The following is a 26,134-nucleotide window of genomic DNA, read 5'->3' on the forward strand; positions in this document are numbered from 1 at the left end:
ACGGAGAAGTCTCGCAACCGTTTTGTCATGGCTAGACAACAACATTGTCAGGGGTTTCCCACGATACGGTGGGAATTAAACGTTGACCGTTGATTTTTGACTAGTTTGACTTTTAGTCAAATTTTAGTGAAAGTATTTCTTCGATTATTGATTAAGTGGAAAAATGGTTTTTTCCCTAAGAAGATGATTAGAAAGATATAGACTCGTTTAGAGAGGAAAGTTAAGTATTATGTATTAATTTTTAAATTAGGGTTAAATATTGTGTAGTGGTTCGAGGTAGTATAATTACCATTTAGCTTGCTATGTGGATTGTCTTATTAGTCATTTAGGTGAGTTGTAATGAACTTACTCTTTATATGGACTATGTGATTATGTTGTGTACGACCACAAATAGCCTCTCAGAGGGAAGTTCTAGTTATGTCGTGGTAGTATTTATGATCACGAATATCCCCTCAGAGGGAAATATGATCAGATGATCAGTGCATCGAGAAAATAGCCTCTCGGAGGGAAGTTCTAGTCACACAGTGGTTGTGAATATGCTAGCATATGTTATGTGTTCAAATATATGTGACTAATATTTGGTGTTTATATGTATGATGTGATAGGCTTAGGATCTATATAATGGGTGAATGTTGTGATTACTCACTAATCCTTAGGCTTACAATTGGTATTTTGTGTCTTTAGTTGCAGGTCCTTCAGGTTCGAAGGGTAAGGAGCTAGCTTGATTGGGAAATCTGGACATTCTTTGGGGAATGACATCCAATATATATTTAACTATTGAAGTATTTAACTTCAACTATTGATGATGAGTTTTGATACACTATGATCGACGATGTTATGGATGTAACCCATTTCTGTTGTTCATACGTTTGATTTTATATCGAAAATGTTTTGGTTGATTTTTGAGATGATACATTTGAAGTTCAATCAAGTTAATGGAAGTGTAATTTAGTATTAGGATCTTATTGGTTGTTTTTTACTCATAGTAAACCATTAGAAACCGTTTTACAAATGTTAAAGTAAGCTAGGAACAAGTTATAGGCTGAATTTGAGTTTTGGATTGTAAATCGAAAGTTTAGGCAGTTATATTTTTGGTAAGGGGGTAAAATTGATAAAAACCCAAGAAACTACAAAGAATTGTGTGAAGTGAGGTAGAAACCGTCATTTCTGGAAAGATTAAGGGCGGTAAATGAAAATCGAAGCGTCTTCTTCACTGGAACGGGAAAAACACACTTGTTGACTTAAAAAATGTCAAAATCAGATTATTGGATGAAAAATCGCCGATCAAACTTCAATTCCGAAAGCGATCCAAAGACATCCGATTGCCAATGATACGATAATTCCCTTCCGATTGAGATGCTGATATCAATTTCCGAAACCGGGACCTGTTTAATTACGAATGCAGGTTTTCCGAAAGCTTTGAGGCTTGAAACTCCGATTCCGAACGGCTTTGAACTTCCGATTCCGATGTGTGCCACTGAATTCCGATTCCGAATGGTCCCGAATGCTCGGAATAGGAACAGTAGATTCCGAATTCAAGTTCAGAAATCAATTTCGGCGTCTAATAAATTCCAATCAAGATTTTGAAGAACCGATTTCGGAAATTGATTTCTGAATATAGCGATCATCAAATCCCGATTTTCATTACTGAATACAATTCCGAAAGCAATTCCAGATTTGCGATAAATTTCGTGAGATTAATTCCGATATCATGTTCAATGTTGACATCCAAATACGAGTCCAATTTGAGAGACTTCCGTAACTCAAGAGAGTTTCTAACAAATTCCGAATCAACCCTTGGTGTTTTAAAGAAATGGCAGATTTCACCCAAAGTTCCGAAACTAACTTCTTTTTGTCAATAATTCCGAATCAGACCCCAGTAAAACCAATTCCGAATCTGACCCTTAGTTCAGAAAAGTGTGACAACTTGCACCCCCTTTTGCAGTCAGATTGCAGCACTCTTTTTGCAGAAAAAGTCATTTTTCACCCACTTGTTCATTTTTTTTTGTCATTTCCAACCATTAAAAATCAATGAAAATTGATTTATTCAACAAAATTTCACCCCTTTTACTGTATTTTCGACAACTTTTTTTTTCAACTTTTATGAAACCTTTGGGACTCATTTAAGATTCAAGATTGATGAAGTCTTTTTGCATACCCACTTCTTTGAAGAAAAACGATCTTATTCTGAGAACGGTATCCGCTTTTTAGTTGGAAAACCAAACTTTCCAAAAATTTCATTCAACCAACCAAATATTCTTGTCTCTTTTCTCCAACTTCTAACATCTTATCTGAAGAAAAATGAGAACTGAAGTTTCTTTGAACATGCTTGACTTCAACTTTCTGAAGTTTTTCACAAGCTTGAGGGACTTGTACCTTGGGCATCCAAACCTTCTTCATGTTACTCTTCTTATTTCTTTCTTTCTTTCTTTCTTTCTTTCTTTCTTTCTTTTCAGATTATGAGGCTTCAAATATGATTTCGGATCTGAACATGTTCATTACCTTTTAGAATCTGAACATCACAAGCCTTTGGTACACAAACTTTTGGACTTTAGTAAATCTAAACATCTTGAATTATTGGCTTTCTGTAAGGAACCATTGCTTCAAAAATATCATCAGAACATGGAAAATCATTTGTTATAGTTCCAATAGAACAAAATACCTTTGTTTTCACTATTTCAAAAGACTTGATTTGCGATTCACTATTCAAAATACCAGATTCAGAGTTAATGACTTCAAAATCACAAAACTTTGTATGAACATCTGACACCCCCCTCAACAAAAGCATCTGGAGTCACCTTTTCTTCAGAAACATAAAGAACATTATGAACTTCACCAAGAACGCCAAGAACATTAAGAACATCTTCCTTTTTCTTTTCAGCTCTTTTCATCTCCAAAAGCTGTTGTTTATTTTCTCGATCTAAGTGTCTATGGATAATACGAAATTGGCTCTACTATTTTCTCATTCTTTTGTAACTCACCCATATCAACACATGAGTATTCAGATATTTTCTTATCAACAAAAAGATTATACAACTCAGTAGCATCCTTTAATGTAGATTGACAAAGAATATGCTACATAGTCACTTTTTTAACACCATAGATTGGTTTAGTAACCTTTAATCCAAGTTATAAAATGGAGTCAAACAAGAAATAATCCATTGGATCTTCAACAATAAAGTGAACTTGAAGAGAGAGAAAGTAGATCTTATAAGAATTCTAGAGAGAGAAAATGGATCTGAGATGGTTTCTAGAGAGAAAAAACAGATTTAAGACGATTTATAGAACGATGAAGTAGATACGAACACAAATATGAGAATAAACACAAAATTCTTCTTCTATTTCTCTTCCAAAACACGAATCAAGAAAAAATTAAGTAAAATAACAGATCTGAGATGGGTTTTGCAATAAAAAAACGAGGTATTACACTTTTTCTTCTTCAGAAAACTTACAAGACTTGAAGACCAAAGTAAGATTCATGATAAAATATTGCCATAAACAAGATCGATTCTTGCAATAATCGTTGAGATCTACAAGAACCCGCTCTAATACCACTTGTTGGTAATAATAACGAGATGACGAATGTGGAATCTAAAGAACAATCATGAATCAATCATCATAATATGCAAGTAATCTTTCAAAGTTTTTCTTTATATTGATATTGATATGAACGTATAAAGAAAACCCTAATAAAGAAAAAACTTACATTAAAAGCTAACCTAATGATTATTTATAGGGAACATAAAATATTTACTAAAAATATAAAACCCTAAAAGGCTTCTTGAAATAACCAAAAATGCCAAATCAGTTTTAGTATCTCAAAATACTCAACAAAGTGTAATAGATTGACTTGTTGACCAAAATCAATCTTGATGAATATTTAAAAAAAAATAATAAGGAAGGTTTCAGAGTGCACACTTGTTTAATTAATTCAAGATTCAAAGTAGAATGTTATTTATAGGCGAAACCCTTGAAAAGATAGGGGTCCGAGGGCAGCGTGCCTGGGAGTGGGGTCCAAGGGGCGGCAGCCCCTGGCGAGGTCCAATGGATAGAGCCCCTGGTTGGGTCTTATCTTGAAAATAAACATAAATTCTTGAAAATAAACCCAATTTTTACTTTGTTTTAACCCTTATAAGAATACCCGATTTTGTGACAATGTTTTACTGTTACAAACTGCCTTGTGATAGTTTTGACACTTTTGGGACATAAAATTTGTTTTGTGAGAGTTTTATGATGAGAAAGATATTTAACCATTATTGGTCATAAATTTGGTACTGATGAAAATCATCGCATCTCATTCCCTTCTTTTGTTTTTCCATTTCTGAGTCTTATCCAATTGAGGGTTTCGGGAGTACCATCGAAATACTTCGATTTGAAAGTGATAATCATAATTCTCAGAATTTCAAGTGCTATAACATCCCAAATTTCTAACAAAATGTTTATTGAATACCAACTATAATGTTGTAACGCCTGTGTTTCCGGGCTTGCCATTTTTAGCAATGTAATAGTCTAGGTTAACTTTTGTAACCCGTTTTGAAATAATAGAAGTATATTATTTGAGTATTATGTGTTTTGTGCTTAATTGCTTAATTATGTGGTCTGATTAATTAAGAATAAAAATAAGCGTCAAAATTTAAGTGTAAAATAAACTTAATATCTTTGGTTAATGTTGTAGTAGTCGAAACGACGTTTCCGAATATATATAGAACGCCCAAATCTGACTTCGTATGAGAAAGTTATGATTTATCGAAGTTCCGGCTTAGCGGTGTGCAGCCTGTTATACTCGAATTGAGATCGAGCGGTTGTTAGCCGAAGCAATCTAAATGAGAATCGAAGATCTCATTGTTGGTATCGAAGCGATAAAAAGTTAGGCGAGAACGGACATCAAACGAAGAAGTTATGAATTTATAACGAAAGTTTCTGTCGCGGCCTATTAAAAATAATTAATAAAAATAAAGTCAAAATTTGCCGACGGAGTCTAAACGAAAGTCGTAGAGCGTGGTCTCACCTTTCCGTGGATATAAAGAACGTCGAAAACGGAGTTCGTATGAAGAAGTTATGAATTTCCGAAGTTTATTAATCATTTAATAATTAAATTTAAATCAAAATCGGAGGTATTATCCGAAGCCGTGTCACCGGTGTAATCCGGAGTACGCCCCGCGTACGAGGTTACGCTATCGCGTAACTCCGATAGTGTCGACACTTCGGATGACGCATGCAATGACGATTTCGGACGCAGTACGCGTTGCGTACTGCAGTACGCCCCGCGTACTCCGAGGTTCCAGCCTCTATATAAAGGATCCGAAGACAGCCACATTTCTTGTTCATTTTCTTCTCTTCTCTCTAGTCTTTTGCATCGTTTTTCGTGCCGAAGCTAACCCGAAGCCCCGGTATTATACTCTAGCCCCGAGGCAAGTCCCGAGACCCCAAAGATCCCGAGAAGCGCGGTTCCCGAGTCGAAGCTCTGCCCGCGAGAAGTTCGATATTCGAGGAGATCTTCCAGATCTGCTGAGGAATACTACTTCTATAAGCCGTAGTGCTGTCGGATCGTCTTTTGATCAAGTGAGTGTGTAGTTATTTCTTCTAATACAATAATACGAAGTATTTTATATAAAAATACGTGCTATGTGTATATATTTGGTTGTGTTATGTGTGAATGTGTATTCACTCTCTTCTATCTTATAGATCTGCTTATTTCTTAATGAAATACGTGTTATGTGGTATGCCTCATCTGTTATATGGAATATATATATTGAATGAAAATGATATATAGGTTTTAAACTATGTATAAAAATATATATTCTTATCTACTAATATGTTGGGTAGAACATGGGTAGATAGTTGGTGTGTAATAAACAGATGAGAGGCCTCGATGTTGTTGTTGTTGTTGATCTAGTTATTCAGCGGAGTATGGATAACGACCACGGACTCTTTCTAGACAGTCCAGTGGAACGCTAGCAGGTTCATAACCTGTAGGTGTTGTGAACGATGTGTTCACCGGTGTACTCTATCCCCCTCATGGTTGCCTTTAGGATATCTATTGTTGAGGAAACCCCTTAGCAGTGATGTCCGTCCCGATGAAAATCCTAGATTAGGTCCCTTGAGATAGTTGTTGTTTTAGGGACGTAAAGTGAGGATAACGGGAATGGGTAATCGGGATAGTGATTGGTTGGTGAAATTAAATATAACTTATTTATTGTGGGTTGAAAACCCTATGTGCTCACCAGGCTCCCAAGCCTGACCCACTCAGTTTTATTTGTATTACAGGAAGTGGCACAAGGGCGTAAGATGGATGGATCATCTTGTTGTTTTGTTTACAAGTCTGTATATGTATACGTTTGTTGAATGACTTGTAATGTTTATCGTTTATGCTTTATGGTCTGTATCGGAACATGACATCCCGAGTTTTGATTATATAATGAAATGCATCTCTTGATGAAATGCTTTGATAAATATTATTTTATCATGTTTTGTTTTGGGAACAAATTCCGCAACTCTTTCAAATCAAAAGGATTTACTCTGAAAATATTTAAAAGCATAAATGAAAATCGGTCTTTTCTGGCCGAGATTTTGGGGATGTCACAGTTGGTATCAGAGCATTAGTTTAAGCGAACTAGGAATTTGTAGGATTTCTAGACTTAAACTTAGAATGCTAAATGGAATGATGAGATGTGTGTCTGTTGGATTTTAGACACGAGCACTAGTTTATTTTAGGAAAGTTGCCTAAAATGCTTTATGTGCTAAATGTTATATGTTGCCATATATGATATTATTTGTTCGGATCTACGGTCTGTTGCCGACCGGATCTGGAAACCTTATGTGTGTAGGATTCTAAGCGTATGTCTACATTATTAGAACTAGCATGTAAACATTTCGGAGTAATAAGGATGATTTGAATATCTATCGTGAATGAGGATCTAATTTCACCTTATTCGGTGTGTAGATCAAAAATGGTGAGAACAAGGAGTGGCGTTGGAAACGCGGATGAAAACAGGAATCAACCGCCATTGATTGAGCAGATACCTGTTGTAGCAGCAGCACCAGAACCAATAACAATGGCTGCGGTGCAAGCCATGATTCGGGCTATGCTAGCCGAACAAAGGGAGGAGATGCGACAAATGTTGCATAATAATAGGGATGAACCTATCATACCTATTGAGGAACCTGAATTGATTCCCGAGCAATCGGAGGAAGGGAACAATAGTTGCATGGTGAGTCAAGTTGGGACTCAAGAGGAACGAAGGAACGATCCAGAAAGGAGAAACAACAAGGATGGGCGAATGTACAAGAACTTCTTGGGCGCCAAACCGCCAAGTCTTTCTGGGAGCCCAAAGCCTGTTGAAATAATGGATTGGATCTCCGAATGGAGATGGTATTTGAAAGTTGCGACTGTAGCAACAAGCAGAAGACCGTCTTTGCAGTTAGACAACTGAAGACTGGGGTCTTGAGTTGGTGGAAGTTGTTGGCAGATACTATGCCACGAGGAGAAGCCCTGAAAATGTCATGGGAGGAGTTCTTGGAACAGCTGAGGGTGCAGTATTGTTCAGAGATAGATCTGATTGATCTGAACAATGAGTTCCAAAACTTGAAGAAAGGGAAGACGAGCATAGATGACTATGCTACTGCGTTTACCGAGAAGATGAAGTTGTTTCCGTACCTAGTACCGACGGAACTCTCCAAAATTGAGAGGTTTGCTAATGGACTGTCTGCTGACTTTGGTCCGACAGTCAAAATGGCAACCACTCTGAAAACGGCTGTTTGTGCAGCTAAGAATGTGGAGGCCCAACAGAAGGAAAAGGGTCTGGAAAGAATAGATGTTGGTGAAAAGAGGAAGTTCGATGGAACTTCAGGGTCCAACAAGAAAAACAAGTTCTCGAAGTCTGGTTCGAGGGGAGGTGGAGGTGAAGCGAAATGGTGCGACAAATGTAAGAAGAAGCATCATGGAAAATGTGAGGTGGCGAACACATGCTACAAGTGTGGAAAGCCAGGGCACTATGCCAATGAGTGTACCCTCACAAAGAAAGTTTGCTATGGTTGTGGTGAGGAAGGTCATATGTCGAGAGACTGCCAGAAGAAGAAGGAGGCAGCTAGACCCAACATTCCGCCAAAGCCAAAGGCGAGAGCATTCCAGATGACACTGGAAGCTGCTAAAGATGAAGCTGATGTCGCTTCAGGTACCTTTCTCGTTAACGAATTGCCTGCCCAAATTTTATTTGATTCTGGAGCCAACTACTCCTTTATATCGCATGAATTTGGTAGAAAGCTAGCTTTGCCTGTTGTTAGACTAGATGATGCCTTATTAGTCGAAGTTGCTAGTGGCAAGTTTGTACCTGTTAGCTATCGCATGAAAAACATCTTAATTGATCTGAATGGGAATAAGTTCCACGAGGAATTATTGCCTATCGAACTTAATGGTTTTGACATCGTATTGGGAATGGATTGGCTTAGCGCCAACGACGCCGAAATTTTATGCAAGAAGAAAATAGTCAAAGTAAACCCGCCTGGGAAAGATTTGTTTATGGTGTATGGAGATAAACGCAGAGTGAATTCTGGAATCATTTCATTGATGAAAGCCAGAAAATGTTTGACCAAGGGGTGTACATCGTATTTAGCATTCGTGATTGATGCTAAGAAGGAAAAGAAGGTGATGCAGAATATTCCAGTGGTGTGTGATTATCCGGAAGTATTTCCCGAAGATCTTCCTGGATTACCGCCTGATCGACAAGTGGAATTCCGTATTGACTTGTTGCCAGGAACGACGCCAATTGCAAAAGCACCTTATCGATTAGCACCGACGGAGATGAAGGAGCTAATGATGCAACTTCAGGAGTTATTGGACAACGGTTTCATTAGACCTAGTTCATCACCCTGGGGAGCTCCGGTGTTATTCGTGAAGAAGAAAGATGGAAGTATGAGAATGTGCATTGATTACCGAGAGCTGAACAAGGCAACAATAAAGAATAGATATCCGTTGCCGAGGATTGATGACCTGTTTGATCAATTGCAAGGTTCGAGCTATTTCTCGAAGATCAATCTAAGGTCAGGATATCATCAGCTGAAAGTAAGAGAGCAAGATATCGAGAAGACTGCATTCAGAACACGATATGGACACTACGAGTTCTTGGTTATGTCGTTTAGACTAACCAATGCTCCAGCAGCGTTCATGGATTTGATGAATAGGGTTTGTAACCCGTTCCTTGATAAATCCGTGATAGTGTTCATAGATGACATTCTGATTTACTCGAAAAGCCAAGAGGAGAATGGCAGACACTTGCGAGAAGTGTTAGAAGTCTTGAAGAAGGAGAAGCTGTATGCTAAGTTCTCCAAATGTGATTTTTGGATTCGTGAAGTCCAATTCTTGGGTCACGTGGTCAACCAAGAAGGGATAATGGTTGATCCAGCAAAGATTGAAGCTGTAACGAAGTGGGAACAACCGAAAAGTCCCACGGAGATCCGAAGCTTTTTAGGATTAGCCGGATATTACCGAAGGTTTATCCAAGGCTTTTCTTCGATTGCTACTCCGTTGACAGCTTTGACCCACAAAGGAGCTACTTATGCTTGGGGTGAGAAGCATAAGGAAGCATTTGAGAAGCTAAAGGAGAAGCTATGCGAGGCACCGATACTTTCTCTACCCGATGGAGTTGAAGACTTCGCTGTCTATAGCGATGCGTCTGGTGTTGGATTGGGTTGTGTTTTGACCCAAAGAGAAAAGGTGATATCATATGCGTCTCGACAGCTGAAAGAGCATGAAAAGAATTACCCGACTCATGATTTGGAGTTGGCAGCGGTAGTTTTCGCTCTGAAAATATGGAGGCATTACCTCTATGGCACGAAGTGCAAACTTTTCACTGATCATAAGAGTCTCCAATATCTCTTTAATCAGAAGGAATTGAATATGAGGCAACGACGCTGGCTAGAATTACTTAAAGACTACGACTGCGAGATACTTTACCACCCCGGTAAAGCTAATGTTGTTGCTGATGCTCTCAGTCGGAAAGTCAATCTTGAAAGGAAAAGGCCAAGAGCGTTGAGAATTGAAGTTGTCTCAACTATTTTGGAAAGTATAAAGAAAGCTCAGAGCGAAGCTTCTGAGAAGAATGACAGAAAGGAGGAACGTTTTGGCAAAACGTTGGTGTTCGGTGTAAACAGTCATGGACTGAAGGTGTTCCAAGATCGGATTTGGATACCTAAGACAGGAGGAGTCAGAGATCTTCTGATGGAAGAAGCTCACAAGACCATGTACTCGATTCATCCGGGTAGCACTAAAATGTATAGGGACCTGAAACCCTACTACTGGTGGCCGACGATGAAGCTTGATGTTGCAAAGTATGTGGCCGAGTGTGTGACTTGTGCGAGAGTCAAGACACAACATCAGAAACCGTACGGGAGTTTAGAACCTTTACCTGTGCCTATGGGTAAGTGGGAAGACATTGCTATGGATTTTGTCACTAAACTGCCCAGAACAAAGAATGGTCACGACATGATTTGGGTGGTTGTTAATCGATTCACTAAGAGTGCGCATTTCATAGCGGCCAAGGAGAAATGGTCTATGGAGAAGCTTGCGAATTCTTACGTGAAGGAAATTGTGAGGCTTCACGGTGTTCCATTGACGATTGTGTCGGATCGTGATAGCCGTTTCACATCGAGGTTTTGGAAAAGTCTACAAGAGGAATTGGGTACCAAGTTGTGTTTAAGTACAGCTTACCATCCGCAGACTGATGGTCAGAGTGAAAGAACAATACAAACACTTGAAGATATGCTGAGAGCATGTACTCTGGAATTCCTAGGTAATTGGGATGAACATTTACCGTTGGTAGAATTTTCCTATAATAATAGTTTCCACTCGAGCATTAAGATGGCACCTTACCAAGCTTTGTATGGACAGAAGTGTCGTACGCCGTCTTGTTGGCTTGAGGCTGGGGGAAAGCAGTTTATGGGACCGGAGTTGGTTCATCAAACTGCTGAAAAGTTGAAAATAATTAGGGAAAGAATGTTAGCGGCTCAGGATCGTCAAAAGAGCTATGCTAACAAGAAGCGGAGACCGATAACTTTTGAGGTTGGGGATTCGGTTTTGCTTAAAGTCTCGCCGTGGAAGGGACTTATAAGATTTGGTAAAAGGGGAAAGTTGAGTCCAAGGTTTATTGGACCGTTTAAAGTTCTTCAGAGGATTGGGAACCAAGCTTACAAGCTCGAATTACCCGAAGAACTGAATGGAATTCACAACACTTTTCATGTGTGTTATTTGAGGAAGTTCACGGGAGAAATTCCCGACATAATTCCGATCTCTGAATTGAGAATTGATGAGAACAAAAGGTTGGTTGAAGAACCAGAGGCAATTGTTGACCGAAAGACTAAGAAATTGCGACGCAAGATGGTTGGGTTAGTGCTTGTCCGATGGAAACACACGAATGGGCCGAATCTCACCTGGGAGACGGAGAGTGACATGTTGAGTCGCTATCCGCATTTGTTTGTTGATGTGTGATTCCGGGGACGGAATCATTCTAAGGTGGAGAGAATTGTAACGCCTGTGTTTCCGGGCTTGCCATTTTTAGCAATGTAATAGTCTAGGTTAACTTTTGTAACCCGTTTTGAAATAATAGAAGTATATTATTTGAGTATTATGTGTTTTGTGCTTAATTGCTTAATTATGTGGTCTGATTAATTAAGAATAAAAATAAGCGTCAAAATTTAAGTGTAAAATAAACTTAATATCTTTGGTTAATGTTGTAGTAGTCGAAACGACGTTTCCGAATATATATAGAACGCCCAAATCTGACTTCGTATGAGAAAGTTATGATTTATCGAAGTTCCGGCTTAGCGGTGTGCAGCCTGTTATACTCGAATTGAGATCGAGCGGTTGTTAGCCGAAGCAATCTAAATGAGAATCGAAGATCTCATTGTTGGTATCGAAGCGATAAAAAGTTAGGCGAGAACGGACATCAAACGAAGAAGTTATGAATTTATAACGAAAGTTTCTGTCGCGGCCTATTAAAAATAATTAATAAAAATAAAGTCAAAATTTGCCGACGGAGTCTAAACGAAAGTCGTAGAGCGTGGTCTCACCTTTCCGTGGATATAAAGAACGTCGAAAACGGAGTTCGTATGAAGAAGTTATGAATTTCCGAAGTTTATTAATCATTTAATAATTAAATTTAAATCAAAATCGGAGGTATTATCCGAAGCCGTGTCACCGGTGTAATCCGGAGTACGCCCCGCATACGAGGTTACGCTATCGCGTAACTCCGATAGTGTCGACACTTCGGATGACGCATGCAATGACGATTTCGGACGCAGTACGCGCTGCGTACTGCAGTACGCCCCGCGTACTCCGAGGTTCCAGCCTCTATATAAAGGATCCGAAGACAGCCACATTTCTTGTTCATTTTCTTCTCTTCTCTCTAGTCTTTTGCATCGTTTTTCGTGCCGAAGCTACCCCGAAGCCCTGGTATTATACTCTAGCCCCGAGGCAAGTCCCGAGACCCCAAAGATCCCGAGAAGCGCGGTTCCCGAGTCGAAGCTCTGCCCGCGAGAAGTTCGATATTCGAGGAGATCTTCCAGATCTGCTGAGGAATACTACTTCTATAAGCCGTAGTGCTGTCGGATCGTCTTTTGATCAAGTGAGTGTGTAGTTATTTTCTTTGAAATTTCGAAAAGAAGAGAAGAGAAGGTATCGCATTTAATATGCTATATTATATTTTTCTCTATTATTTAAAAAAAATCTGTATTTTCTATATTTCTTATTTTTTTTAAAGCATGTTAACTTCGACGGAATAGGAACGGCTTTCCATCGCTAAAAGTATGTGGGGTCGTTGCTAATCACAAACATCGCTAAAACCAATCCATGAGATATTTATGCTTTGTGGTGGATGCTTGGTTATTTGTTTTTGTTACTGTCAATTTTTTCTGTCGTCTAAATTTCCGTCGTTGAATCTGTTACTTATAATGAATAGATTTTTTTATCAAACAACTCAAAAATTGGAAAGTTTTCTCAACACACAACAAAGCAAATCATACATTATAATAACGCCCCTTCCACATTTATGTCCAATCGCGGATGTTCATTAAGTTTCAAAGAAGATTTCCCTTTCGTACAAGTGCTTTTTAACAAAAAAAAAATATTGATTTGTTTACATTCATAAAATTCTATATTAAAAGCAGTTCAAACGCAGAGCATGTTATAATAGTAAAGTAACAAATAATTATTACAAGTTTTTGTTTCTTGTAGATTATGGGTACAATATTTATATTCTAGCCAAAATATAAATCATGTGAACAGCTAGAGTTGGAAATTAAACAATAAATAAATTATATAACATAATACAATAAATCAACCAACTTACAATAAAATATAACTTTCCCAAAAGTGCACACATTTTCTTGTTTATAAGAAGAAAAACGTTGTCACCATTCTTCACACCTCTCTCTCCACAATGGCGCAAACTCTCCCACCACACAAGTATACCATTTTTACAATTCTCCTATTCTCAATTCTCCTACATGGAGAATCCCATAAATTTTCAAGAAACTTGTCACCAAAATCACTCGGTTTGAAGAAACAAAAACTAAGCCACCTCCACTTTTACTTCCAAGACATAGTCGGTGGCGATCACCCCACCGCATTGCGGGTGGCCCAGTCCTCCATAACCAACACCTCCCACACCGGGTTTGGTGTTGTGGTCATGATTGACGACCCTCTGACAGTGGGTCCCGAAACAACTTCCAAGATTGTGGGAAGAGCTCAGGGGATCTATGCATCTGCTGATTTGAATCAAGTTGGGTTTTTAATGGTTATGAATTATGTTTTTATTGAAGGAAAGTATAATGGTAGCACTCTGAGTATATTAGGGAGGAATTCGGTGTTGTCGCCAGTGAGAGAGCTTCCGATTGTTGGTGGGAGTGGACTTTTCCGGTTTGCACGTGGGTATGCTCTTGCAAAGACTCATTCTTTCAATATCAGCAATGGTGATGCAACTGTTGAGTATAACGTTTATGTCCAACACTATTGATCATATTCCTAAATGTTTAGGACAATAAAAAGGTTCGAGTGGTTAACTTTTATATATTCTCTATTTGTTCGATGGTATCTTACTTTTGAAAATGAAAGATACAAGCACTTTTTGCTATATTCTCTTATTTTGTATTAGATTAATAGCTGGATTTTGTAAAACAATTGAATCAACGTGGTTCGTACCAAAAAGTTCAAATATAAAATAACTTATGTTATATAAAAAATATAGATTGTGTTTTATTGACTCCGGAATTAGTGGTGGTCCAAGTCATTCTTTCAATATCAGCAATGGTGATGCAACTGTTGAGTATAACGTTTATGTCCAACACTATTGATCATATTCCTAAATGTTTAGGACAATAAAAAGGTTCGAGAGGTTAACTTTTATATATTCTCTATTTGCACGTGGGTATGCTCTTGCAAAGACTCATTCTTTCAATATCAGCAATGGTGATGCAACTGTTGAGTATAACGTTTATGTCCAACACTATTGATCATATTCCTAAATGTTTAGGACAATAAAAAGGTTCGAGAGGTTAACTTTTATATATTCTCTATTTGTTCGATGGTATCTTACTTTTGAAAATGAAAGATACAAGCACTTTTTGCTATATTCTCTTATTTTGTATTAGATTAATAGCTGGATTTTGTAAAACAATTGAATCAACGTGGTTCGTACCAAAAAGTTCAAATATAAAATAACTTATGTTATATAAAAAATATAGATTGTGTTTTATTGACTCCGGAATTAGTGGTGGTCCAAGTCATTCTTTCAATATCAGCAATGGTGATGCAACTGTTGAGTATAACGTTTATGTCCAACACTATTGATCATATTCCTAAATGTTTAGGACAATAAAAAGGTTCGAGAGGTTAACTTTTATATATTCTCTATTTGCACGTGGGTATGCTCTTGCAAAGACTCATTCTTTCAATATCAGCAATGGTGATGCAACTGTTGAGTATAACGTTTATGTCCAACACTATTGATCATATTCCTAAATGTTTAGGACAATAAAAAGGTTCGAGAGGTTAACTTTTATATATTCTCTATTTGTTCGATGGTATCTTACTTTTGAAAATGAAAGATACAAGCACTTTTTGCTATATTCTCTTATTTTGTATTAGATTAATAGCTGGATTTTGTAAAACAATTGAATCAACGTGGTTCGTACCAAAAAGTTCAAATATAAAATAACTTATGTTATATAAAAAATATAGATTGTGTTTTATTGACTCCGGAATTAGTGGTGGTCCAAGTCAACATTTGGTTGCTCACCAGTCACAACGCCATCGTATTCCATCAGGGGTTCACGTGGCGCTGAAATTTGATAAACGTCAATATATGTCAATGAGACCTCAATTGTCACTTTTCTGTTTTCTTAATAACTTCTTATAAACGATGTGATCAAATAAATCGATTTCAACATAAGATGCTTTAGAATTCATAAATGGTTTATTTGACATTTAAACAATATAAATATCTAAATAGTATTTGTGGTTCAAAAAAACTCAACCAACTTAGGGCGTGTTCGGTACGGAGCGTTTGAGAGCTTCTAGCTTCCAACGTTTGACAAACCGCTCTGTTTTGAACTGAAAGCTCCGTTCGGCACTACAAGCTTCTAGTGTTTATTTTAAACAAAACGCTACAAATCCAAATGCTACTTCATGTAGCGTTTAACAAAACGCTACAAGCTACAAGCTACCCACTACAAGCCACCAGTTACCAACTAATTTTGCCGAACACGCCCTTAACATTTTGTCTAAAAGAATCCAACTAACTTATATTTTTGTTCAATTCTTATTATGGTCACCACCTAATGCAAGTCAACAAAGAGAAACAGATGATATAACTTATTACGTGAAATTAAATATCGGGAAGATGACTTGTAAGACTAATGGAGTTTCGAAACCGTTTAAAAAACCTCAATCATGTTTTGTTTATTAAAAAAACTCAACGAATTTAACATTTTTGTCTAAAAAAACCCAATGAACTTGTGTTTTTGTTCAACTCTCATTAGAGGCAACCGGATTCATTAGGTGTACAATTAGTTGACAAATGATATGACATTATATTTAATGACATGGAATAAACAAAATAGAATTGCCTTTTATATAGCAATTTAGGGATTGGAGAAGACAAAAAACAAATGGCGTTTGTGTTCGATCTCTTGTAGTGATACCGAAAAGGAATTTGTGTATTTAAAAATTCCTTCTCAATTGTGTCAATTCCTTATTTGTCTTCACTTTGTAAACATTAAAATCATTTCACAAAATTGATATCCTCACTTCAATTAAGTCAGCTCCTTTATCTTCATCAACCGATTACCAAAAAGGTCATTTTTTTGTTTGGTTCCTTTGAAAGCAAGAACTTATTCAGATAATCAGCCAAATAGATATATAAGAGATGGACATGATAAGCTTTTGATTACATTTATCCATCTGTTCGAACAAACCCTGAACTTTTTCTCTGGATCATCATCCGTTTTAGACGTCTAAATCCTAGAAGGACGTCCGCAACCACAAGGGTTTGCATCATCAATTTTTTTTTTTATAAATATTGAGTTGGACCTCAATAATTGAAAGAAGTGGCCATTACAAGAGATCGAACACATACGTCGTTCGTTTTTCTCTTCTCCAAGCTTTAAATCAACTTTGAGAAATCAAATATTCTCCTACTTTTTGTTTTTATCCATCTTTCTACTCATACAAGTGTCAAAATTAAGAATAATAATTAATGGTGTCCACATATAGGGGTGCAAACGAGTCAAACTATTCGTGAGCTACTCAGGATTGGATCGCTAAAAGCTCGACTCGAAACCGATTTTAGACGAGCCCAAGCCGAGCTCGAGCTTAATTTTAAGCTCATTTATTAAACGAGCTCGAGCTCGAGCCCATGTCACTAAGTTCGATTAGACTCACGAGCCTAAACGAGCATTTATATAATATAATTTCTTATTTTTTATATATTAAAATAAAAACATATTTGCGGATTAGGAATTTAGGGTATTAATAAATGAACTTCTTAACGAACTCAAGCCGAACTTAAGCTTATTTAGGCAAGTCAGACAAAAAACGAGCCGAGCCTGAGCCCGAGTCGAGACTGTATAATTATTTACGAGCTCGAGCCGAGCTCGGTACAAGAAGCTCGAATCGAGCCGAGCTCGAGCTCGAGCCTCTTAGAACTTAAACGAGCCCGAGCCGAGCCTGGCCAAGCTCGGGCTCGACTCGGCTCGTTTGCACCCCTATCCACATATGAAAATAAAGATGAGTAAAAACGAAAGATATAAAGATATATAATTTTTCTATCTCCTCTTTGTAATTTGTTTTTCTAACCTGTAATTATTTTTGTTTGGAAAAAGTATTTATATATAAATATTCACCGCATACATATGTGCATGGATTTTTTTTTGTGCTAGGACATGGACATTATTGACAATTTGACATGTACATTGACGTTTTTTTGTATCATATTCTTCCAACGGGTCTCATACTCTATGAAACTTCATTTTCTTTCGTTGAATGAGGAATCTAATCTAAGTCTGGTCCATACTCCACAATATGAGAACTTTTTTTTCCACATGCATCATTTGTTTTTCTTTTGACTGATGCTTGACCATGACTTATTTTTGAAAAAAAAAATATATCAATATACAAATTTCTATTAAAATTTTCCTGTTTCTTTTCTTCTGGATCCATGGAAAAGACTAGGGTGGTAAAAGTCAATACGACACGGAATGAAATTAAGACGAAATTAAAATTTGAATTTGTGTTTGGGTTGTGTGTTGTGTCCGTGTTGTTTATAATAAATACGAAGCCGTATCATATCGTGTTCGGGTTGAAAATTCAAAATGATAATAACATGAAATTAAACCGATAACAACACGATAATGACACAATACTAACATGTTACTAAAACGAGAATAAGTCGATAGTAAAGACAAAACTGTAAGTTTGGTCCCTGAGGTATATCAAAAATTATATGTATGGTCCAAAATGTTTTGGAGTTGCACCACTGGTCCAAAATGTTTTGGAGTTGCACCACTAGTCCAAAATAAGAATTTCATTGCGGTTGTGGTCCCTCTAAAATTTAAAAGGAACTGAAATGACCGATTTGCCCTTAATATTTTTTTCTTTTCTCATTTTATTATTTACTTTAATATTTTATTATTTTTTAATTACATAAATTAAAAATAAAGAATAAGAAAATACAATACCACCTCACCTCACCTCTCTCTCTCTCTATGTGTGTGTGTGTGTGTGTGTGTGTGTGTGTATATATATATATATATATATCTTTCTCTCTCTCTTCTCTTTTCTTTTCTTTCTTTCTTTCTTCTTCTTCTTTTTCTTCTTCTTCTTCTTCTTCTTCTTCTTCTCTCTCTCTCTCTCTCTCTCTCTCTCTTTCTTTTTCTCTCTTTCTCTCTCCGTCCCTCCCCTCTCTCGTAAACACACACACAAACACAATCACCCTTATCTTTCTCCTTCGCCTCTTAGATTCATCTGCACCCTCCCCTTTTCTATTCTATCCATCGGTACTAGCGTCTCCGACGCCCACAGATGTCGTCGGAAACTATCAAGTGTCAGAGATTGGTTGTTTAAAGTTGTTGATATAGAGAAATCAAGCATGTTATCTGGTTCAAGGGTTTTTGATCGGAACATTTTTCAGATCTGTGATAGGGAAAGATTTCTAGATAGTGGTAATGCTGTGGTTAGGGTTTTTCAGATAGTGGTAGCTGCGGTCAGATCTGCAAACTGGATCTAGAAGTCTTCAACAGCACCAGTGAAAACCCACTTGTGTGTGAACCTCTTTGAAAACCCTCTAATCGTCGTTGCTACCGGAGAAGATGAACAAGTTCTGAATATTTAGGGTTTTTCAGATGGTAGTGGTGATGCAAAATGAATAAATTAAGCCTGATTTGTTACAAAAATGTAACATCCCAAGTTCAGGTATACATTGTAACCCTTGACCTTTTGAGTACTTGTCCATTTTAGCCCTTATTGAGAAAAAGGGGTGAATGAGTACACGGGGCGTACGCGAGTGTACGCGGTTTTAACGCGGAACCCACCAAGTACACTGGGCGTACCAGAGGGTATGTTGGCCGTACTAGGCCTAGAGTAAAAACCCTAATTTAGAGTGAGTCCCCTATATAAAGGATATGATGGGCTCATTCCTGGCCACCATTCTCACACAACAAACCCTCCTGAACCCTATCTTTCTTTCTTAGGGCTTGTGAGTGCATTTGAGAGCCTTGAGAGTCTTGTGTTCTTGGAGTGAAGGAGAAGCTTTGGAGAAAAAGGAGTGAGAGTCCAGGCCCTTGGATCCGAACATAACTGTGTTGGGAGCTTCACGTAGAGTATAAAGCTTCAAGCTTTCTCACTCTTTTGATTTGTGCATCATAGTTGAGTATTTTAGGGTTTTTTTCCCAAAAGCTGGAGACTTTATGAGATATTGAGCTCTAGAGACTATGATCAACCCCCTTTGAGTGTATTTAGTGGTATAGTGTCATAAAAATCCAATCTTGGATGTTGGAATCAAGCTATGCATGAGATATGGGCTTTTTGAGATAAGAGAGTGAGTGTGTTGTGTGTTTGTGACCATATTAGCCATGCAAAGGCTTAAAGTCACTGACTTTATGGAGTAAGAGCTATTAGGGAGTCCAGATCTGTGATATGAGTCAAGGTCTTAACTGATTAAGACCAAATAAGTAGAAAGAGTGAAACTGGGACATACGTTGGGCGTAATCCGAATACGCACAACGTAAGGGTCGAGCATCCCCGATGCCTGCATGGCAGCTGAGTACGCCCAACGTAGAGAGCTAGTACGCGCAGCGTACTCTTTGCCATTGACTTTTGGTTGACTTTTAGGGTTTGGTCAATCTGTGGACTTTTAAGGCCATGGAGGGGTAAAATGGTCTTTTACCCTTCTGTGAGTTTGTAGAAGGGTTTGTCTAGCTTCAATGAGAGCCTTTATTAATTAGGGATATTTATCGTTGTGTTAGGCGGAGGCTAGACCGGTGATTTAAGTTCGAGATTATCCGAGTTCTTACGAGGTGAGTCTTCTCACTATACTTACCAAGAGTGGTATCTATATTTAACCGGAGGGTCTTATGTGCTTACTTGAGTTATATTATGCATTTTGTCTGTGTGATATATATGTTATCTTCTGTGCTTATTGAAATAGGACCGAAGGGTCCAAAATGAGTTGTGGGGCCGGAGGGTTTCCACTGAGACCGGACTGGAGGATCCAAACCGAGCTGTGAGACTGGATGGTCTTCACTGAGACACAAGACCGGAGGGTCCACACCGAGACGCATGAGACTGAAGGGTCCATGAGAGGCTTACTATTTGTGTATGTGGTCTTTTAGTGAACTCACTAAGCTTCGTGCTTACCGTGTTATGTGTGCTGTGTTTCAAGTACTTCTCAGGATCGCGGGAAGGCACCGAATTGATTGTACACACACCCGCAGTGGAGATCTGTTTTTGGAGGACCCTAGATTTGTGATAAACAATTTTTGAAATATATGTTTAAATTTGATACTTGAGATTTTTGAGAAAATGTGACATGTGTTTAATTGTGTTGAAAAATGGAAATTTTGGTTTGAAATTTTACATCGTTACAAGTTGGTATCAGAGCCTTGGTTTAAGGGATTCGGATGCACCTCCGGGTGTGTTTGGACTCAAACTAAGGATTTGAGAAAAAATTTCAAAAGAGTTGCCTGATTTGTGATGCCTTAGCTTAGGAGATGCTTTTGATCAGTATTTTCTGTTATTTGCACTGAGTATGTGCTGAGTTCTAAGCCGAGAGATAATCTAGGAAGAGATACGTAGATGAGCTTAAGAGGGGTCTACTGAGAGAGTAGCCTGTGATTCGTGAGATATAAAGTATTTGTGAATTGGGATCCTAGGAGGAGGACTTGGGGTGAGTACAGGTTGGTGTGGAAGGTAGTCTTGGGATCGTACTACTGAAAGAACCGGATCTATAGGTAGTCCAAGTAAGAATCCTTAGGATGCTAAAAAGCAAATAGGGGTGAGTGATCGAGTGTGAGTATACTCGAGCGAGTCTCTGATGATTTTGTGTTGTGTTTAAGAGACATCATGGTGGGTACACACCACACCCCAGAGAGAAGTGGAGTTAGCGATGATGAGATTCGCAGGATGATTCAAAATTAGGTGGCTGCAGCCATTCGAGAGGCTATTCTGGAGATGTTTGTGTCTATTAAGACTACTTTGATCGAGACGTTTGACGAGCGATATGTTACAGTTACTGAGGCGGATGCTGCTACAGCCACCGCAGCTGTCGTTGCTGCCAGGCCATAGGGAGGTGACTCGTTGCTATACTGGGAGTTCAACAACACGAAGCCACTAGAGCTTGATGGGACTCAGGATCTGATTGCTGTGATGAGATGGATCACTGATATCGCGGGGTGTTTCTACACTTATTCATGCCCAGAGCATTTGAGGGTACGGTTCGCACTGAACCAGCTTCGCTTAGGAGCGAAGGACTGGTGGAAGTTTATGACGGCCAGTTTTACTCCTGTAGAGCACATTACAGTGACATGGTAGAGGTTTACTTCGATGTTCCAAGATGTGTATGTTCCCCCAGTAGAGAGGGAACGATTGGCCCAGGAGTTTCTGTCTCTCAAGCAGAAGACAAAGTCATTGATAGAGATTACGAGGATGTTTCACGATAGGGCGTTGTTCTACCCTGAGCATGTGTCTACTGAGCAGGCATGTATGAGGTGGTATTTGAGCATTCTGAGGAGGGATATTTGAGAGTTCGTGACGAACTCTTCTTATCGGACATTTGTTGAGCTTCAGGAAAATGCCCGGAAGAGGGGAATTAAGCTGGAGACTCAGGCCAGGAGGAGGCAGAGTCTAAAGGGCGAGACCGGCGGCCGGCGCAGTCACAATCGGCAGCCAAGCGGGCTAAGCCTGCTGATTTGAGAATGGGGGACCAGAAAGGCCACACTTATGGGAAGTGCAGCAAGATCCATGAGGGATCATGTCGATCGAGTATTTGCTACAAATGTGGAAAAGAAGGGCATATGGCGAGGGATTGCCCCAAGGGGTTTGCAGTCTGTTTTCACTGCAACTAGACCGGCCATCGGAAGGCCGAGTGCCCCCAGCTGCTTAAGGGATTAGCACATGGATCTGCACCTGCTGCTATACGAGCTATCGAGAGCCAACCAACGAAGGTCGAGACACCGAAGGTTTGTGGGAGAGCCTTTCAACTGACAACGGATGAGGTCCACACAACACCAGATGTCGTGGCCGGTATGTGTTCTTCTACTTATTCTATTTTTAGTTATAATGTGCTTATATTGTGTAGTGTATAGGTAGTTTTATAATGAGTTTTGTACCTGCCCTAGTGTTACTTGACTCGGGTGCGAGTTGATCCTTCGTGTCATTAGCATTTAGTCGCCGCATCAGTATCCGACGTGAGGCGTTGAGTTGACCTTTGAGAGTATCTATAGTCGATGAGCACGCGGTGTATGCTACTGATGTGATTGGGGGTGTGTGCTCGAGATTTTTGGTGTTGAGTTTACGATAGATCTGGTGCTGATCGCGATGGGTGATGTCTGTGTCATTGTGGGCATGGACTGGTTGAGTCGGTTGGGAGCCGTGATCAACTGTGAGCGTTAGGTGGTGACCATACGAGACCCTAGTAGGGGAGTGCTTACAAAATATGACAAGGGTACCAGATTTGGGTCAACTTTCTACTCGGCTGCCATAGCGAGACATAGTCTACAACAGGGTTGCAGGGGCATTTTAGCGTATGTGATGGATACGCGGGTTGCTATCAAGAGACCAAGTTCTATTGCAGAAGTTTTGATAGTGAGTGAGTTTCCGGATGTTTTTCCCAAGGAGTTACCGGGTGTGCCTCCCGAGAGGCAAGTAGAGTTCCGGATTGATTTGTTCCGAGAGCGGCGCCTATCGCCAAGGCACCTTATCGCCTTGCGCCACCAGAGATACATGAGTTATCCTCACAGCTTCAGGATCTGTTGGGGAAGGGATTTATCAGACCGAGTAGCTCGTTGTGGGGAGCACCAATCCTTTTTGTCAAGAAAAAGGATGGTTCACACTGGATGTGCATTGATTATCGGGAGTTGAACAAGCTGACAGTCAAGAACCGTTATCTATTTCCGAGGATCAATGTTTTGTTCAATCAGTTGCAAGGGCGTCTTGGTTTTCCAAGATCGATTTGAGGTATTGATATCATCAGATGAGAATCTGCGAGGAGTATATCCAAAAGACGGCCTTTAGGATTCGTTATGGGCACTACGGGTTCGTGGTGATGCCTTTTTGGCTCACCAACCACCGGCAACATTTATGGACCTCATGAACCGGTCGTGCAGGCCTATTTTGGATCAATCGGTGATTGTGTCCATCGATGATATCCTGGTGTATTCGAGATCCAGAGAGCAACATGAGGAGCATCTGAGAGATTCTTGGAGTTTTGAGGACAGAGAGGCTTTATGCCAAATTCTCCAAGTGTGATTTCTAGTTACGAGAGGTCCAGTTCCTGGGCACCTCGTTAACCATAATAGGATATTGGTCGACCCGGCCAAGATCACGGCGGTGATGAGATAGGACGTGCCGAGATCCCTTACCGAGATCAGGAGTTTTCTTGGTTTGGCCGGCTACTATCGGAGATTTATCAGAAATTTCTCCAAAATTGTCGTCCCTCTCACCAGATTGACCCGGAACGGTGTTACTTTCATTTGGGGTCCTGAGCAGTAGGCCTCATTTGAGACATCGCCAGAGACTGTGCGAAGCCCCGGTGTTAGCCCACCCCGAGGGAGTAAAGGAATTTGTGATTTACTGCAATGCATCTATATCAGGGATGGGTGCGGTGCTGTTGCAGAGGGGGCACATGATAGCATACGCATCGAGGCAGTTGAAGCCTCATGAGACGAGATATACCACCCACGATCTAGAGTTGGGGGCGGTGGTGTTCGCCCTCAAGATCTGACGCCACAATTTGTACGGGGTTCGATGTACCATATACACGTACCACAAGAGCCTGAAGTATCTCATGGATCAGCCCAATCGGAATATGTGACAGAGGAGGTGGTTGGATGTAGTGAAAGACTCTGACTGTGAGATCCTGTATCAATCGGGCAAGGCTAATTTGGTAGCCGACTTCCTTGAGCCATAGAGCAGCGAGTGCTCCGATCTGAGATATGTGTATGAGGATGACGGTGATGACTCTAGTCTTAGATACCATTCGAGGGGCATAGGTGGAGGCTGTGAAGCTGAAGAACCGCTAGAGGGAGCGGGTGACTGGGCAGGTATCTGAGTTTGTGTCGGATAGTCGAGGGCTCATCACTTTCTGAGGGTGGATTTGTGTGCCCTATACAGACGAAGCTCAATGTATACTAATGGAGGAGGCGCATAGATCGAGGTTCTCGATCCATCCCGGGCCCACTAAGATGTATTTGGACCTGAAGAGAGATTATTGGTGGCCCTGTATAAAGAGGGATGTGGCATGGGTAGTTGAGAGGTGCCTGACCTGCCGTCGGGTTAAGGCATATCACCAGCATCCACATGGTCTGTTGCAGCCTCAGGAAATTCCCCAGTGGAAGTGGGAACAGATCTCTATGGACTTTATCACCATGTTACTGAGGACTGCGCGTGGAGTTGACGTGATTTGGGTGATTATGGACCGGCTGACGAAGAGTGCTCACTTCCTTGTTATTAGTGAGAGCTCTTCTACAGAGAGACTGGCTGAGATCTATGTGAGAGAGGTGCTAGCACGACATGGAGTGCCGACCTCGATAGTGTCAGATCAAGACGTGCATTTTAATTCCAGGTTTTGGAAGAAATTTCATGAGGAGTTAGGCATGCGTTTGCATTTTAGTACAGCATACCACCCGCAGACGGACGGGCAGAGAGAGAGGACAATTCAGACGCTTGAGGATATGTTGCGGGCATGTGTCATAGACTTTATAGGAATTTGGGACACTCATTTACCCTTGGCTGAGTTTTCTTACAACAACAACCATCATTCGAGCATTGGTATGCCTCCCTTTGAACTTCTCTACGGGAGGAAGTGTCAGAATTCCATTTGTTTGGGAGAAGTTGGGAAGAGAGTGATGGGTGGCACCGAGATAGTGCTGAGAACAACTGAGCAGATTCAGTAGATCAGATAGAAGTTACTGACGGCCCAGAGCCGCCATAAGAGTTATGCAGACATGCGACGATCCGAGCTAGAGTTCCAGGTTGGAGATTTTATCCTCCTGAAGGTATCCCCATGGAAAAGGGTGATCCGATTCAGGAAACGGGGCAAGTTGGGGCCCCGATACATCGGTCCTTTTAGAGTGACCGCCAGAGTGGGTAGGGTAGCATACCAGTTTGAGTTACCTGCAGAGCTGATTCAGATTCATAACACCTTCCATATGTCCCAGTTAAGGAAGTGTGTAGCCGATGAGATGGCAATGGTACCCCTAGAGCACATTCAGGTGGATGCGATCCTGAACCACATCGAGAGACCGATTGCTATCATGGATTGGAAGGTGAAAGTTCTGAGAAACAAAAGAGGTGCCCCTGGTTCAGGTTCAGTGGTAGCATCGAAGAGGGTCCGAGTTGACTTGGGAGCCGGTGTCAGAGATGCGAGAGCAACATCCAGAGTTATTTTCAGAGCATGACTTCGAGGGAGAAGTTTGATTCTAGTGGGAGAGAATCGTAACATCCCAGGTTTTGGTATGTATTATTCATAATTAGGGTTAAGAGTGAGGCAAAATGTAGCCGCCACGTTGTTAGGTTTCTTATGTGGAATTTGACTCTGTGTATTACAGCCCCTATCGAGTTCTCCGCGAAGAAGACGATGATGCTCCAATCACCCAACGTCATTTGAAGGATCTCAATACCAAGCTTGATCAATTGCTTGCCTCTTCTGCTTCTCCATCCACTTCAGCATATTCTGATGCTGCTATAAAGGCTCTGATTGAAACTTTGATCAAACAACATGATCTATCTATTGCAAAGGCAACTCAAGCTGTGGATGCCTCCACTTTCTCTTGCAACCAGGCTATTGGAGAGGTCAAATCGATCATTTATGAGTCAAAGATTTTCATGGAATCATTTCAAACCACTGCAGACGGCAATACCATGAAAGCGAAC

At 39.9% G+C, this 26,134-nt stretch overlaps 1 protein-coding gene across 1 annotated transcript; it reads left to right on the top strand.

Annotated features, from left to right (window-relative positions):
• The first annotated feature begins 13,391 nt into the window (after positions 1 to 13,391).
• On the top strand, positions 13,392 to 14,891 carry LOC145092257 (dirigent protein 21-like). Its single transcript, XM_079030191.1, has one exon. It carries the CDS (start codon positions 13,431 to 13,433, stop codon positions 14,004 to 14,006), a length of 576 nt encoding a protein of 191 aa, XP_078886317.1. The 5' UTR covers positions 13,392 to 13,430; the 3' UTR covers positions 14,007 to 14,891.
• Positions 14,892 to 26,134: the final 11,243 nt, after the last annotated feature.

Source organism: Lactuca serriola, chromosome 1, assembly GCF_051521515.1.
Source record: "Lactuca serriola cultivar US96UC23 chromosome 1, Lser_US96UC23_V15, whole genome shotgun sequence".
Taxonomy (NCBI): domain Eukaryota; kingdom Viridiplantae; phylum Streptophyta; class Magnoliopsida; order Asterales; family Asteraceae; genus Lactuca; species Lactuca serriola.

What these genes read in the sequence shown, in the direction of transcription:
- LOC145092257 (XM_079030191.1), top strand. Translation starts at nt 13,431, where the DNA reads ATGGCGCAAACTCTCCCACCACACAAGTATACCATTTTTACAATTCTC.